Raw genomic sequence first — 17,178 nt, 5'->3', positions numbered from 1 at the left:
GCAGTTTGGCCGCTGGGGATCCTCGGCGCCACTAATGCTTTCAAGCAGTCTGTAACGCGCCATAGATACCAAACTGCTTACCTTAAAAAAAAGGCTAAACTTTTTGCACTTTTGAATTAATAGTATTCACAGGATCATTACCAAGAACAACAACTACTGGACAACAGCCCATTGTTGTAGAGGTTTTTTTAAACCCTAAAACAAAACAAAAAACTACTTTGCATAACACCGCTTTTTCAAATGGCTGATGCTGGGCACTCTTAAATTGCATTAAATTGGCCGGCAACAAAATGAAATTGGATATCCAACTTCTGGAATGCCATTTGTGTTGTGTGAAAGAAGTGAATTCTGAAGATACTAAATCTCTACAAGCTTATTGTATGTTACCCTCATTATAACTGGTTTTATCTCAATTTACAGTCAGATGAGGACTTGTCTTGGATTGCATCTTGATCTTTATTGCTACCCTTTTTTTAAAAAAATTATAATCACATCAAGTGTCATTCAGGCCATACCAATGCCTGACCTTTGCTCCCCATGTTTCTGTAAAGTTGCATTAGGCTGCATATACTATATATATCCTTTTGTTTGGGTAGTGTGCACAGAATCTTGCACTGTATCCTTGTGGAAATTAATGTTATGTTTTCAGTCATTAATCATTTTATAAATGCCTGTCTACAATGATGTGTGAACCATGTGGCAAACTGAAGCATTCTAAAGTTACCCTTTTGATTAAAGTTAAACTTGCTCAGCTTTGGCTACACTGTGCTCTCAGTTAAATGATCTATTGGCAACACAATCCTATTTACAATGTGTGGAAGGCAAACATGATGTTTAAACCAAGATGTATGTTATGAGTTTGTGTTTCAACAATGAGCACACACAGTACTAACTGACATAGGAAAGAGAAATGGTGTATGATAAAATGTATTAACATGGTTCCAAAATCATTGGTGATAAAATATTAGACTACATGCAATTAAATATGATGTACATCCCCAAAAAAGTTTGTATACATATTTAGATGGTTTTCTTGTTGAACATCCGCTAATGACACATCATCATCGTCATCATGGCTGCATGTTATTTAAGCTGTCAAACAAAAACTTTTTAGATTTCAACATATGAATCAAACACATATTTTCATTAGTTTTAACAGATAAACTACAAAGTGCATTATGAACATTTCCATCTATTAACAGTAATTGGGATTTGAAATTAGCAGGCAACATCTTTAATTGCAGAAATGCAAGCATGCAAGAGCTGTTGTTAGGCAGTATTTACCTTTTTGAGCTGTGCTTCTAGCTTACTACACTCCTCCTTCTTTTGTTCTATGGCTATTTCTAAAGACTTTAACTTGGAGTCTCTTTTCAGCCCTGCTGAAGCCAATGATGATGCATGTTCTTTGAGGTCAATTAAGCTAGACTAAAAAGATATATATAAAAGAGACAATTGAAAGAGAAGGTTACCAGAAAACACTAAATTGATTTTAACCCCTAGTAAGCCTTTCATAGCAGACTTGACAACTGTGCAGAACTACAATGCTTCCAGGAATATCTGCACTGACATTTCAGAGTTCAGAATTAGTAACACTTACTGTGTTCCACCCTTGGTGCAAACATATGTTTATATAGGAACAGATCACAACATCTATCAGGCATGTGCACTGTCCTGCTTCTGGTCTAACCAAATGTAAACAAGTGATCAGTGACAGCATACAGATATTCATATGGGTACATACTTGGAAACTTTCTAAATTGTTGCCTCATGGATGAGGAGCGAATGAAAATGGCAAAGTACTGGTGCAATATGATCATAAAGCATCAAATAATTTTGGGCCCTTTGGAAACAGTGGAGAAGAGCAGGAAAGGGGGAGGAGGAGTCAGCAAAAATCATATCCTATTCCATTGAATCCTTTCTTAGATATAAGTTATTTCCATTCGTGAAAGAACACTTTTGAATCCCACCCATTATTTAAAAATATATGAAACATGAAGGCTCAGACAGAGAGGACATCCTTTGGAAGTACAGCATCCAGAATGTATTAATATGCTAGTTTTCAGCTCTAACATTTAACATGAACTATAAAATTCTATATAGCAGTTGAATAACATCAATTCAAATATTTAATTAATTGCAAGTACTGACCTCTTTTTCTGTTAGCTCTGCTTGTAAAGCATTCACTTTTTCCTTTAGGTCTTTGTTTTCTTTTTTAAAGGATTCAATTTCTTCAATCCTTTCACGGTCATCTCTTTCCCTCTGTTCCTTTAATCGCTCTATAATTCTCTCCTAAAAAGTGAAAATATGGCTACACTTTATCATTTCAAGCAGCAACATAAAATGTGGTTATGTAGAAAACTAAAACTATGTATCATTTTTTCAACAGAAAGTCTTGATTTGCTCTCAACGCCAAAACAGCAATATTGGGATCATCTTCCAAGCAACTGTGCACTCTAGGTCCTGTAGTTCCTATGATATTGTGGTTTGCCATTTACACAAGAACATCCTTTTCACTTCTTGTGCAAACAAACAAACAAACAAACAAATAAATAAATAAATAAATAAATAAATAAATAAATAAGAGACAGCATAAGGTGAGCTTGGGTTGGCTGGGTTAAACCTCCCCTGCCCCAAGAAAGCCTACTGTGAGAGTTTGTTGAGTGAGGGTCAGTTGGAATAAGGTTGCTTTTTTTGTCTGAGCTCAGTTGAGGCTTACTTGTGTGTGCACTAGTGGTCCAAAACACACTGCAGAAATAAACTAGTTTGTTACCACTTTAACTGTCCTGGCTCAGTGCTGGGGAATTCTGAGAACTGTCGTTTTGTGAGACATTTAGTCTTCTCTGTCAGAGAGCTCTGACACCACAATAATCTACAATTCTCAGGATATCCTAGCCAGGGCAGTTAAAGCAGTCTCAAACGGGATTATTTCTGCAGTATGTTTTGGACCAGTGTCAAGTGTTCTATTATAGTTTGGTGACATTGTGCCTGTTGGGTCAAGGCTGATCATTTGTGTGAGCTGAGTGGAAATCTGTGCTCATTAACATACCACTGTTCTCTTGTTCATAGCCCCAGGTCCCCTGCCTGAGCACATGGCCTTAGGGAAGTGGTGGTTCCACTGAGAGGAAGTGAGACAGAGAATTGGTGGAAGGAGAAACTAGCAGACACTAGCTCTCTATGTAGCTGCAGCCCCAATCCCTGGAGCCCAGCTCACAGGTGAAACCAACAGAAGTGTTTTGAGGGCGAGATGCTGAATTCTGTTTCACTGCCTATTCAAGACTACCAAATATGGACAGTGAGGAAACTGCTGCACTCGCCTGCAAGGGAAGGAAACAGTATTCTTCAGATTAGAATTTCATCAAGTGCTGGAGATAATAGCTCAAATATTATACAAAGAACAAGGCAAAGAGGATTTGAAAGGATGTCGTATGGAAGAAGCAGAAAACTTGATTAGAACATGGAACACAGGATCAAGATTCAAAATGACCTTGATAGATTGGAAAGCTGGGCCAAGGCAAACAAAATGAATTTCAACATGGAGAAATGTAAGGTACTGCACTTAGGGCGGGAAAATGAAATGCACAGATATAGGATGGGAAACACCTGGCTGAATGAAACTACATGTGAAAGGGATCTGGGAGTCCAAGTAGACCACAAGTTGAACATGAGTCAACAGTGCGATGCGGCAGCTAACAAGGCCAATGCAATTTTAGGCTGCATCAATAGAAGTATAGTGTCTAGCTCACGGGAAGTAATAGTGCCACTCTGTTCTGCTCTGGTCAGGCCCCACCTGGAATACTGTGTCCAGTTGTGGGCACCACAATTCAAAAAGGATGTGAAGAAACTGGAGTGTGTCCAAAGGAGGGCAACTAAGATGGTGAAGGGTCTGGAAACCATGCCCTATGAGGAATGACTGAGGGAGCTGGGGATGTTTAGCCTGGAGAAGAGAAGGTTAAGAGGTGATATCATAGCCCTGTTTAAATATTTGAAGGGATGTCATATTGAGGAGGCAGCAAGCCTGTTTTCTGCTGCTCCAGAGACTAGGACCTGGAGCAATGGATGCAAGCTCCAGGAAAAGAAATTCCACCTCAACATTAGGAGGAACTTCCTGACAGTAAAGGCTGTTTAACAGTGGAATAAACTTCCTTGGAGAGTGGTGGAGTCTCCTTCCTTAGAAGTCTTTAAACAGAGGCTGGATGGACATCTGTCAGGGATGCTTTGATTTAGATTTCCTGCATGGCAGGGGGTTGGACTGGATAGCCCTTGCAGTGTCTTCCAACTCTATAATTCTATGATTCTATGACTCTATGATTCTACAGGAAAAGAGATTGCACCTAAATATTATGAAGAACTTCCTGATGGTAATAGCTGTTGAACAGGGGAACATACTGCCTTAGAGAGTGGTGGAGTCTCCTTCTTTGGATGTTTTTAAAAGAGGATGGATGGTTATGTAGCCAAGAGTCTCTCTAGGGCAGTGGTCCCCAACCTTCTCAATGCCGCAACCCTTTAATACAGTTCTTCATGTTGTGGCTACCCCCAACCATACAATTATTTTCATTGCTAACATTGGAAATATGTGTTTTCTGATGGTCTTTGGCGCCCCCTGTAAAAGGGTAATTCGACCCCCAAAGGGGTCCCGACCCACAGGTTGGGAACCACTGCTCTAGGGGAATGACTGGGGGGTTGGACTGGATGGCCCTTGTGTTCTCTTCCAACTCTATGATTCTATATCAAGCCATTTGTAGATATGCTGTCCTTTTTATTTTTAATCATGTTTTACATGTGTTTTAACCTCTTTTAACTTTGTGGCTTTTAACAGAATTATCTGTTATTTTATCTGTTGCATAATAAGATTTTAGCTGTTCTTATATTAATTTGTCAGAAGAAAGGCGAGGCATGAAATAAATAAACAGATAAACAAGTCTCAATTCAGGCTCAGTGCATTTAGTTTGCTTACAAAACAACTAGCAATGTTATCCTGTGTGCTTTTGATTTCCCTACTAATATCATCCTTCTGCTATCACATAGCAAGCCATTTTAGAAAATTATGGGTAATGATCCTTCACTGGTTGCCTTGCCAGAGGTAAACTACATGTTGGAAAATGTTGGGGGGGGGGGAGGGGGTAGGGATGGAATACATATTCCAGAATCACCCCATCCAGTATTGTTGTACTCATACTTCTTGAAGATTGTGGGTACTGTAATCCAAAAAGTAATTTTTTTTCAAACTCTGATGTAAACATTGGTTTCCAATGCAAATTTCCATTTCTCCCTTTCTACAGGATAAGCAGCTGCTGCCAATATTCTTGGGATTGCAACCTGAGCTTTATCATATTATCTTAGAAAGATACAGTATCTTTCAGTGAAGCCAAACACAAGATGTTCTCAGGAGGTGTAAATATGTGCTTCATTTTAAAAGGAAGCAGTTATTGTGCACTCTTAAAAGAGAGTGCAAATATTTGTGTTTCTTTAAAACCTTAGCTCTATTCTCTTGTAATACATCATAATACATCACACAAAAGAGCTTTATGTTTGATCAGTACTATGGCAAATGCTATGTATTGTTCTAGATATACAAATATATAACTAATGTTAATATTATTGTGAGATTTTTAACATTCAATTGAAGACATTTATTTAACCAAGTAATAAGGTCTCAGTCAAGGGACCTTCCATGCGTACACATTTGGAGCGTTTTGACATAGAAAAATAATCATTTCTAAGACCAATGATCTCAAAATAAAATTGTTTATACAGAACAGGTATTATTAGCTACTGCATTTTAAGAGTATTTTTAAAAATCTAGAAGTGCTTAGATTAATTACCATACTGAAGAACATCTAATCCTGGTTCACCTCTTAAAAGGAGGCAAGTATACAGCAGTGACAAATTTAAATACACTTAGGTATTTGTGAGAAGTCAAAAATGAGTTTGAAAGTATTTATTTAAAATGTGATTATTACTGGATATTACTTTAACATTAACCCACATTCTTTTCTGAGATTATACTGTAATCATGCTGTGACACAGTTAGCCACCCTTGAATCTGCATTGTTTCAGTCCTCAAAATTCACAGATTTTGTAGAAAAATTATAAAAGGCTTCAAACTGGTATCCATATTAAACAAATAAGTACTCTTTCTCTGTTTACATTTACCTGCCCCTAATACTTAATGCTCCTACTTGTGGCTTTTGAAGAACACCCTGTTTGTTTTAGTATGTATTTCTAGGATTCACATCCTTCATGATTTGATTCCCTCTCCAGGGACTTGTAAAGAGAGTAAATGCATAATCTCTGGAGCCAACATTAACATTGAGGCACTGTTCCACACACTACAGTTACTGAAGTATACTGTGAACTGAGGTGCTCAGAGGCGTCAATGTCAGTGAGAGTTCCAGACTTTAAATAAGCTGAACCTAATTTTGGAGTAGCATTCAACATCTTGCATAACTATTTTAAAAACTGGAATAAAACCCAAAGCAGAGATACCACTGCAATGTTGTTTTTCTAGTATATCAATTATCAAATAAGATACAGGTATTTCTAGGATGTCTCTAACTTAACATCCTCCTGGCTTTTATCTCTCTCCATTACAGAATAAATGCATAGCACATTCAGCAATTTAGATTAGGAGGGTGGTCTTGTCATGAGCATTGAGAAGCTTCCTATTTTCATCTTGAAATGTCGGGAGATGTAAATACCCCCTCCTAAACTCTCCCAAATTCTACCACTGAATCTCCACATAGTGTTACATGGAAAAGAGATAAAGTTATATTAGAACCAGTACAATCATCCACAAAAGCTGAATGGTGCAAGATTCATAACAGAAGTAATTCGCCACACAGTGCATAGTTAAGACTATAGAATTTGGTATAGCACAAGATGCAGCGACATCCATCATCCTGGAAAGCAACAACAGGGGATTAGACAACTTCATGAAAAATTGGGCTATCTATCAGTAGCTTCACATCCTGACAGATCAATTCCCTAATGATACTAATTTTATTATGGATAAACTGACTCTATCTTTTGGTTCTCCAATGACCAGGAAGAAAAAGAGCCTCTCACGTTTCTCTGAAATTGTGTATGCATCAACTTTTTAAACAGAATTACTATGCCTCAGATATTTGTTTTGTAAGAGAATGAAACATTAAAAATTTATTTTAAATGTATTTCCCTTTTCTAACGATATATGTCTGAGCCTGAGAGCATTTGTGCTGCTAATCACACTTATACTTTTTGTATTTTATTAAAGACTGGACAACTTCATTATCAAGCACAAAACAAAGATTAATTGAACTATAATCTCTGTGAGCTAGATGTTGAAAACACATGTTTAAATGTCCTAATATACCAAGTTTGCATTGACTAACCACTAACATGATGAAGTCCCAACAACCTATCTGTTTAGTCTTATTTATATTGGCAAGCAGTCTGGGTGTATATATCGGTCCTCTTCCAGGCATAATCTACATATATTTTATCACAAAAGCTTGCAGGAACTAAATGGCAGTGGCTGAAAGCTCTGTATGAGACATACTCAAACTGCTTACTTGAAGTAAAAGTAGCTGGAGCTGCTGAGAGAACATGGCTAAACTCAAAGACTTGAGATCCTGCTGGAGCAATACATTGGTAAAAATGTGTAATCAGCTATGTTTTCTCATTGGTTGCATAAATACACTCCCAAGTGAGCCAATAGGTATGCAATGACATAAATAACATTCTATCTCATTCTTTTTACTTAATCATGGCATAGTAAGTAACTTTACAGTCATCTGTGCAACCAGCTACACAATTGTGGGATCTGGTGTAACTACTTTGGTGTATGTTTACCCTGTGATAAAAGTGTATGATACTGCCTAACATTTGAAATGCCATGATACTTACAAACCCCTCAGTGGCAGCTTTTGAGATAAACTGGTGGTGCTTAGGTATACAAAATTTTCCCCACTAACAAAACTGGCACTGAGATTCCTGTAGTATTTGTGCAATAATACTGTTCACATGAGGAAATCACTTATGCAGTTATTTGTGTAAAAAAGCCCACGGTTCAAATGCCTGAGTCAGCAATGGAAATAAATTTATTTCCACAAAATAAAATAACATCATACCTTCTCTGAGAGAGCTTCTTCCAGTGTTGCTAGAGCAGTGTCTGTGTTACTGGAATCAGTCTGCAGTGATTTCACACGATCTTTCAAATTGGTTAGTTGTTTGTCTTTATCTCTAAGTTGTTCTTGAAGATTTTCAATCTTTAAAGTAAAATGGCAAGACTTTAGAATCACCAACTATGGGCAGTCACCAGTAAAAAGTGACAATGTGACTAGGAATATTCAATGTGACAATGTAAGAAAGAGACAATGTGAGAAAGAATATTTGAATATATTTCCCAAAAACAGTTTAAAAATATGCTTCTCAACTAATCAGAAAACTGATAAGGAGAATCCTGGACTAATGAGAATCTTCACAGTTTGGGAGAGAAAATTCACATGTGGCTATTTTGTGTAGAAAACAGCAGATATTACTTTCATGCAGGAAATGCTGCTTTTATTGCAAAAATACCAGTTGTGAATTTTGTGTGAAGTCCAGAACTGTTGAAAAGCCTTCATAAACTGAACAGTTTTCAAAGATTTTCTTGCAGCAAGAAGACGATTGCTAAAATTATTCATTGCTTCCTTCAAATATGAAATCAGCAAATAATTATATCCTATTTCTGGGCAAATAGGAGCTTGTTTCTTGCAGGAGAGTTTTCAGTGAGTGACATGCAAAGTTCCAAAACCCAATATTTAAAAAATAAATTTGACATGCTACCAAAGGACACTTAAAGTTAATGTATTTTAATTTAGGATTCATTAAGCACCTGAGGATCATGGAATGCCATGCTCCTAGTAGTGATGTACTTGAGAATACAACAAGGCATAGAGGTTATTTGCTTTCTCTCCCCAAAATTTAGCTGGGGTAACAAGCAGCAGGGAATAATACTTGATACTGCTGCAAAGATATGGAGCAGTATACAGGGTTACATTACAAGGGGTTATATAAGTTATCTTTTTGGATTTCAGAAAACATATGAACTAATTTCCTGTGGCTGTGGAGAAAGTGTAGGAATTGTGTGGTCCTAAAAGTGCAATTGAACTGCAAGTTCCACCACTCCTCACCCCTGGCTATGTCAGTCAGGGCTGCAGGGAACTGAAGTCCCACATCTGGAGAGTCACAAAACTCCATCATGTCTTTACCCAAAGTAGCTATTTTCTCTATATATCTATTTCTGTATAATTAACTATATAACCCTTCACATCCACACACAAATACACACTCCTTGATAATTACACATAAGAAGATTATGTGATTAATGCTGACTCAGACATATTGGTGTGTGTACACAATGTTTCCAACAGTAAGTAGCCTCCTTGTCAGCTTGGTGGTTTCATGTCTGTTGAGTGATCAGTCTGCTCATGATTCTTGTCCAGATTTTTAAGTGCTGAATATTATCCCTAAAATAGGTTGAATATCTTGACTAACTCCTTATACTGTAATTACAGATTAAAACCCACAGCCTCCACTAGTTCCGAATGTATTCCCTACCAATTTGTCTATCAGAACCACCTCTACACAATCTCAGAACACTATAATAATAATGCCTTAAAATGCCATAATGAGGCATTTGTGACATCAAATATCCCCCATTGCAAAGCACCCCAACTCATTGAGTTATAGTTATAATATAAATAATACCTTTATTATTGGGAACATAATTAATTAGTTATTTGTAACTAGTTACAACTTCAGACTGTACTTGGACTTACTAAAACAATAATATCCAATTATTTATCGACAGTACAATTCTACACATTCACTTAGAAATAAGCTCCATTGACTATAATGACCTGACTATATATTACCTACCTCTAGGTAAGTATATATAGCAGGGATGGGGACTGTGTGGACTGCCAGATACATTCCCACTCTCCATCATGTCTATGCTGGCTAGAGTTGATGCAAATTGAAGTCCAACATCTGGAAGACCACATATTCCCCACTGTCAGCACACTAGGGAAGATTTCTTTTCAAAAATAATGCAAATTATTTTTAAAAGAAAAGATGCAAACAGGTTCAAAGCATGTTCTTTGATAGTGTACATATTATTCTTCCAAAACTGAAACTTGTTTTCAAAGGAAAGCAGACCATGTTCCTTTCATTTCTACAAAATTAATATTGGTTATAACAACCACCTCATGACACCCTGTGGAATACTAAAGCCACTACAGTACATGTGTCATATTCAGCAAACTATAATCTCAAATAGATGGAAGTGAAGCAAGCAAAAGAATGAACTTGTAATTAGTATTCAGAGTTCTTTTCTTACCATTTGATTATGTCAGGTACATTAAAGCACCTATTCTTTCTCAGTTAGGTGTTCATTTATATCATATTCACATTATTGCCATCTTCTTCAATGTGATTTTCAAAAACGCCAGCTTTACCAAAGACAGCAGGTCTCAAAAAGTTTTGTTTTTGTTTTTGTTTTTGTTTTTGCAATTTGTTTGAAGTGGACTTGGGTCCCAAGTTAAGAGTAAGGAAGTATATAAACTAACTAATTAAATAAAAATAAAACTACAGTCAGCCCTCCACATCCACACATTTTGCATCCATGGATTCACCCATCCGTGTTTTGAAAATACTCAAAAACAACAAATTCCATATAGCAAGCCTTGATTTTGTCATATTGTACTGTATAAGGGATAAGATTTTACTACAGTATTGTATATAATGGTACTTGAGCAACCACGAAGGTTGGTATCCACAGAGGGTCTTGAAGTCAAATCCCAACATATACTGGGGGCCCACTGAATAGTGCTTCTCCAGTATACTGTATGCTAGGATTTGCTTCCAAGGCCCTAGATAAGGATCTAGAGAGCAAATAATGCACATATTCAATGCCTTCAAATATATCTTTCTGATCACAGCTTGAAGAAAATAAGAAAAGGGTCTTTCCCCCTGAGTAAAACTGATAATTTCATAGCAGCAGATGAGGCAACACATCATATTCAACAACCAACTACTGTATTTTCTGGCATATAAGATTACTTTTTAACACAGGAAAATGTTCTCAAAAGTCAGGGGTCATCTTATACGCTGGGGGTCATCTGATATGGCAGGTGCTGAAATTTCCGAGCTGGACTGGAGAATCTGTAGTCACTGCATATGGTGGGGGGAGCTCAAAAATGGCCACGGGGTATGGAAAAAAGAACTGTGTTTGCGCTACCGCTCTGATAGTCTTGGAGACAGGGAGGGCTGGGCAGGCAGGGAGAGCTGACCAATCTAAGCAGGCTTTGTATACAACAAGTTTTCCTGTTAAGTACCTGCATGTCATAAGCATTTGAATTAAAATTACCATATTGAAATCAAATCTGATCTTTTTAAAAATTTTATTTGGAAGAGGGGTAGTCTTATACAGCAAACTCTATATTTTAACTGGAAAAGTTGGGAGTCGTCTTATATGCCCAGTCGTCTTATATGCCGGAAAATACGGTATATTCTTTCAAATATACATTATAAATCACAGATATTATTTCTTATTTCCATGCATTTCCATTTCATATGAAGCCAATGTATTTTCACAGATGATTTCAGGTTCATGGATGTTAGAATCCTGTTAGTATTCTACCAGATAGTGGTTAGTGTTGTAGTATAGTAGTTGGGGATGATGGGGCTTTAGTTGCAGTTAGAAATGTAGATGTTGATGTTTAGTGCATAGCAGGGCCAGGTGTCTTATCGGGTGGCCTTGAGGGCCTGGCTCTCTGAGCAGGGAATGTGCTTTCAGTTCTGTGGGAACCAGGAGGGGCTTCGCTTGACAGGTTTCTGCATGGGAGGGGATTTTGGCTTTTGGGAATTCTGTTACTTTGTCTGTGGGAGGGTTGTGGTTAGTCTCAGCTAAGAAGCTGAGTGAGGCACATGTCTGATTCTGGATCCATCAATAAAGTGCTGTCGATTATATCAATCAAACTGACTGGTTGATTGTCTGGGATTCTGGGTGCTAACTCTGACAGTTAGCTGAGACTAACCACACCCCTCCCACAGACAAAGTAACAGAATTCCCAAAAGCCAAAATCCCCTCCCATGCAGAAACCCGCCAAGCAAAGCCCCTCCTGCCCATAACTGACCTGCTTAAAACTAAGTCTTTGGAGACAAAAGGGGGGGGGGTGGCGCCAAAAGGAGGCAAAGTGCCCAAACCTTCTACTCCAATTCTGTGGTCAGAGGAGTGCCAGCGGGCCTTTGACCAGTTAAAGCTGTTCAGTACTGAACCCATTTTGCTTCACCCAGACCCAGATAAACCTTTTGTTGTACAAGTAGATGCCAGTGACTTTGCTATGGGTGCTGTATTGTTGCAAAGGGACAATGAGGACAAACTTAGGCCATGTGCTTACCTGTCTAGGAGGTTCCAGAAGGCTGAAATAACTTGGCCTTGTTGGGAGAAGGAGGCCTATGCCATTAAACACGCCTTAGAAAGTTGGCGACAATTCTTAGAGGGGGCGCCACAACCTTTCGAGGTGTGGACTGACCACAGGAACCTGGAGGCATTGCAAATTCCTCGAAAGCTGACCCCCAAACAGAGGAGGTGGGCCAAGGACTTTTATAAATACAAGTTCAAGCTAAAATTCTTCCCTGGGCGCCAAAACATTTTGGCTGATGCACTGTCTAGATTGCCACAACATGAGGGGAAGGATGCAGTCCCGCTGGAAACTATCTTTTCCCCTGAACAGTTGGGCTTGGCTGTGATTACTCGCAGCAAAGCCAAAGCTTCGACTTCTCCTCCTACACAGGCTAAGTCTGAAGTTCAGTTGGATGACATGCTGCTACGAATCCAGCAGGTGGCAGATGCCGATGATTGGCTACTGCACCACAAGGACTTGTTGTCTCGTAATGCACAGGGCCTGTGGGTAAAAGGTTCTAAGGTCTATGTCCCAGCTTCCATGAGAGAAGACATTTTGAAGCTGTGCCATAATTCTAAAGCTGCTGGACATTGGGGTTATCTAAAAACTTGGCACAAGCTGCGCAACACCTATTGGTGGGAGGGTGTGCGTGCTGACGTTGAAGCTTATGTAAAGAGTTGCCCTGTTTGTGCTAGGGCCAAGCCTGTGTTGGGCAAGCCTAGAGGTTTACTTCACCCTTTGCCCACGCCTGATACACCATGGAAACACATTGCTATGGACTTTATAACTGATTTGCCACCAAGTAAGGGCAGAGACACCATTTGGGTGGTGGTGGACTTATTTTCTAAACAGACACATTATGTGGCTTGTAAAGGGATGCCCTCGGTTTCTAAACTGGCTGACCTGTTTATTTCCCATATATACAAATATCACGGTTTGCCGGATAGAATAATCTCAGATAGAGGCAGTACCTTCACCTCTAAGTTTTGGAGGGTGTTACAGAAGAAATTGGGGGTTCAGTTAGCGCTTAGCACGGCCTATCACTCCGAGACTGATGGACAATGTGAGAAAACGAACATGGCACTTGAGAGGTACCTTCGGTCTTACACTAATTACTTGCAGGACGATTGGTATGACTTACTCCCTCATGCTGAGGTGGCTTTTAACAGTGCTGTTCATAGAAGTACTGGACAATCTCCTTTTTTGATTAACTATGGGTTTGAGCCAAAGCTACTGCCTGCATTGCCTGCTGAAAAGTCTGACCCTGTTTCAGTGACTCAGTGGTCTGAGAAAGTCAAGGGGGCCTGGCCTATGATTACTAAGGCATTGCAAGACGCCAAGCGTCAATACAAAAAATATGCGGACAGGAAAAGGTCAGACGGTTGGGACATTAAGCCTGGAGACATGGTGTACCTGTCCACTAAGAATTTAAAGTCCAGGTTTCCCTCTAAGAAGTTGGGTCCCAAATTCATTGGGCCTTTTCCTGTTAAGAGACTGGTAAATGATGTCACTGATGAGCTCATTCTTCCCAAGTCCTACCGTCATCTTCACCCCGTTTTTCATTTTAGGTTGTTGAAACCAGATCGGAGCACGGGTCGTTGGAAGACTACTGACTCTCAGCCTTTGCCTATGATGATTGATGGGCAACAACATTTCGAAGTTGCTAAAGTTCTGGACTCTAGAGTGCATAAGGGCAAACTTCAGTATCTTATACGCTGGAAGCATTTTCCTGTTGATCATGATGAATGGGTTTCTGTTGCTCATGTTAATGCGCCTGATTTGGTGGCTCGTTTTCATGCACAGTACCCTGACAAGCCTTCTCTTTCCTCTGTGACTTGATTTCTTCCTTTCCTATGCTTCTGCCATTGGGGGGAGGGGGTTTTCTTTTCAGGGGGGCTGACTGTTAGAATCCTGTTAGTATTCTACCAGATAGTGGTTAGTGTTGTAGTATAGTAGTTGGGGATGATGGGGCTTTAGTTGCAGATAGAAATGTAGATGTTGATGTTTAGTGCATAGCAGGGCCAGGTGTCTTATCGGGTGGCCTTGAGGGCCTGGCTCTCTGAGCAGGGAATGTGCTTTCAGTTCTGTGGGAACCAGGAGGGGCTTCGCTTGGCGGGTTTCTGCATGGGAGGGGATTTTGGCTTTTGGGAATTCTGTTACTTTGTCTGTGGGAGGGGTGTGGTTAGTCTCAGCTAAGAAGCTGAGTGAGGCACATGTCTGATTCTGGATCCATCAATAAAGTGCTGTTGATTATATCAATCAAACTGACTGGTTGATTGTCTGGGATTCTGGGTGCTAACTCTGACAATGGACATGCAATCAAAATACATCTTAACATTAAAAAACAGTAACACAGGATGCTAGGTCTACCCTAAATTGTAACTACTTCTGCCATTGTCTCTAGCATGCAGTCTTGTACACATTCCCTAAGGAGTAACCTTTGTTGATTTTATGGGGATTATTCCCAGATCAATATGTATGAGATTGCAGTCGTAAACTGATAATATGTGTTTCTTCTTTTTCTTAAAGCAAAGTGATATAACTTTATTGCAGGCATAAACCAGGGGATAGTAAATGTATTTAAAGTCATCATGACAACTACATTAATATTTACATGAAACACTTTGACAAGGACTATTTAATTAATTTTTAACAGAAATAACATTAGAGTAAAGATTGTTTTGTATGTTCATATTTATATCTACCTTAGCATGCAACTGACAAGACCAGACAAGCTGAACATCATATGTGTTCTTTAAGGTGTAATCTCCACCTGCTTTGGCTATAGTGATATTGCACCATTACTATTAAATATGTCTCCAAATAATCCTTTGGTATTTCAATAAATGGGTATAATCACAGCAGTTAAAGCTGCCACTGTATCTATTAAAATAATTAAAACCTTTCATATGCAATCTATTCAATTACATGTCCTGTCAATAAACCTTTAAGCATTAATCATGTCACATTTTTGGCAAATGTTTCAGGAATGCTTCTTAAATACTCAAAAGATTTAACTAAATCTCACCTGAAGACAAGTGATATGATTCTATACAAGCTTAAATACTAAAAATATGTATTTTTTCATTATTGAGTTTTAAGGCAAAACAGTAGAGCAGAAATTGCAGGTAAGGGTAAACTAGCAGTACTACCAATATTGGGAAGTACTCTTTAGCCCATTTGGAGATGGGGATTTGCACTGTGGGATATTTTCTAACCATATGTGAATTCCAATGTGTTTCGACAAGTGATAAAAATGCCCCATGAATGAGCACAGAATGAAAAGTATAACACCCAGCCTAAACAAACATGTTCATATGGGGGGGGGGGGGGGGTCAAAAATATTTCTGTTGTTCACAAATTTCATTTTCTGGGAGGAGAAATTTAACTAACAAAATTTCTGTGTCTTTCTGTGCCAAAGACATTTTGCCATTATCTTCTTCCTAAATTGAGGGAAGCTGAGTTCCCCAAGGACACTTTGTACAAGGAATCAAACCCTTTTCTCCAGAGACCTAATCCAACACTCAAACCACTACACCATAATAGTTCTTTATAAAAATGCAGTCACATTCAGTTTTCTTACAGTTACAGTTAGATATAATGTCACACTGTAGTTATACATACAGAAAAGAAGCAATTTAGTAAAAGAATTGTAAGATTTATTTGAGCAGGGACTAACAGAATAGCTATCCGCAGAAAAAGTGTCACTTCTTAATGGAATTTTGTACAAGATCCTGATTCAATATCTGAAGTTTTTATTTATTATTGCTATTTTATTAATTTATCTCCTACCTTTCTCCCAATAATGGGACTCAAGGTGGCTAACAACATTATAAAACAATACAGATTAAAAACACTATAAAAGTATAAAACACTATGAAAGTATAAAATAGACAATGAAACAATCATATACTAAAACAATTAAAATACTAAAATGCATTAAAACAATAAAAATAATAAACAATGCACAGACCCTTAACAAAAACTTCAAAACCAGCAGCACATAGCATTAAATAAGATTTGGTTCAAAGGCCTTAGATAAGGAAAGAATAGCCTTCCCCTGCATCCACCATCATCCCCAGGGAGCGTAAGGCAAGCCAGCTCCATCAGGCCTTGCCTGAAAAGAAGGAGGCCCTCCCTCCATACACCATCCAGAGGGAGAGAAGGGCAGGCCAGCTCCATTGGGCCTAATCAGCATAAGAAGAAGGGCCCTAACTCCAGTCCATCTGCTGTGGTCCAGGCATCAGAGGGAGAGAAGATCTGCTGGACTTTCCCCCTTCCCCACTGCCATTCTCTTCTCCTTTTGTGTCTTGTCTCTTTATATTGTAAGCCTGAGGGCAGGGAAATGTCTAATTAACAATGTGTAAGCCGCTCTGATAGCCTTTTGGCTGAAGAGTGGGGTATAAATAATAATAATAATAATAATAATAATAATAAGCTCAACCTCAACAGTCTATAAAGTCAGTCTTTATCAAATCATCATCATTATCAAAAGGGCCATTGCAGCCTCTCTGGGGAGGGAGCAGACACCAAGAAGCCCCCTCCCCCCCCCCCCCCCCCCGTTCTCACCAAATGAACCTGAGAAGATGGTGGGACAGAGGGCCTCTCCAGATGATCTTAAAACCCTAATGGCCCATACAGGGAGATACAGTCCTTCAAATTGCCTGGACACAAGCCATACAATTGTTGATATCTATTCTGTTAGTCTCTGGTGCTTAATGACATCAGCAGGGTTCAACCCTGTACTATC

General features: G+C 38.8%; 1 protein-coding gene across 18 annotated transcripts in view; it reads right to left on the bottom strand.

Moving 5' to 3' along the window:
* Window positions 1-17,178, bottom strand: part of ERC2 (ELKS/RAB6-interacting/CAST family member 2) — a 741,540-nt gene that overhangs the window by 432,486 nt on the left and 291,876 nt on the right. For 17 of the 18 annotated variants that reach the window (XM_089522554.1, XM_089522416.1, XM_089522425.1 and 14 more), the window contains 3 exons: window positions 8,109-8,246; window positions 2,149-2,289; window positions 1,285-1,425 (listed from right to left, as the gene is read on the bottom strand). In XM_089522554.1, coding sequence (XP_089378680.1) covers window positions 1,285-1,425; window positions 2,149-2,289; window positions 8,109-8,246 — 420 coding nt within the window. The remainder of the gene's footprint in view (window positions 1-1,284; window positions 1,426-2,148; window positions 2,290-8,108; window positions 8,247-17,178) is intronic. The other variant, XM_089522516.1, reaches the window with a different exon arrangement.

This window comes from Sceloporus occidentalis, unplaced genomic scaffold (assembly GCF_023333645.1).
Source record: "Sceloporus occidentalis isolate IW3139 unplaced genomic scaffold, rSceOcc1.0.p SCAF_1, whole genome shotgun sequence".
In the NCBI taxonomy this organism is placed as follows: domain Eukaryota; kingdom Metazoa; phylum Chordata; class Lepidosauria; order Squamata; family Phrynosomatidae; genus Sceloporus; species Sceloporus occidentalis.
The sequence above is the reverse complement of the archived record's forward strand: the minus strand, read 5'-3'. Positions and strand labels throughout refer to the sequence as shown.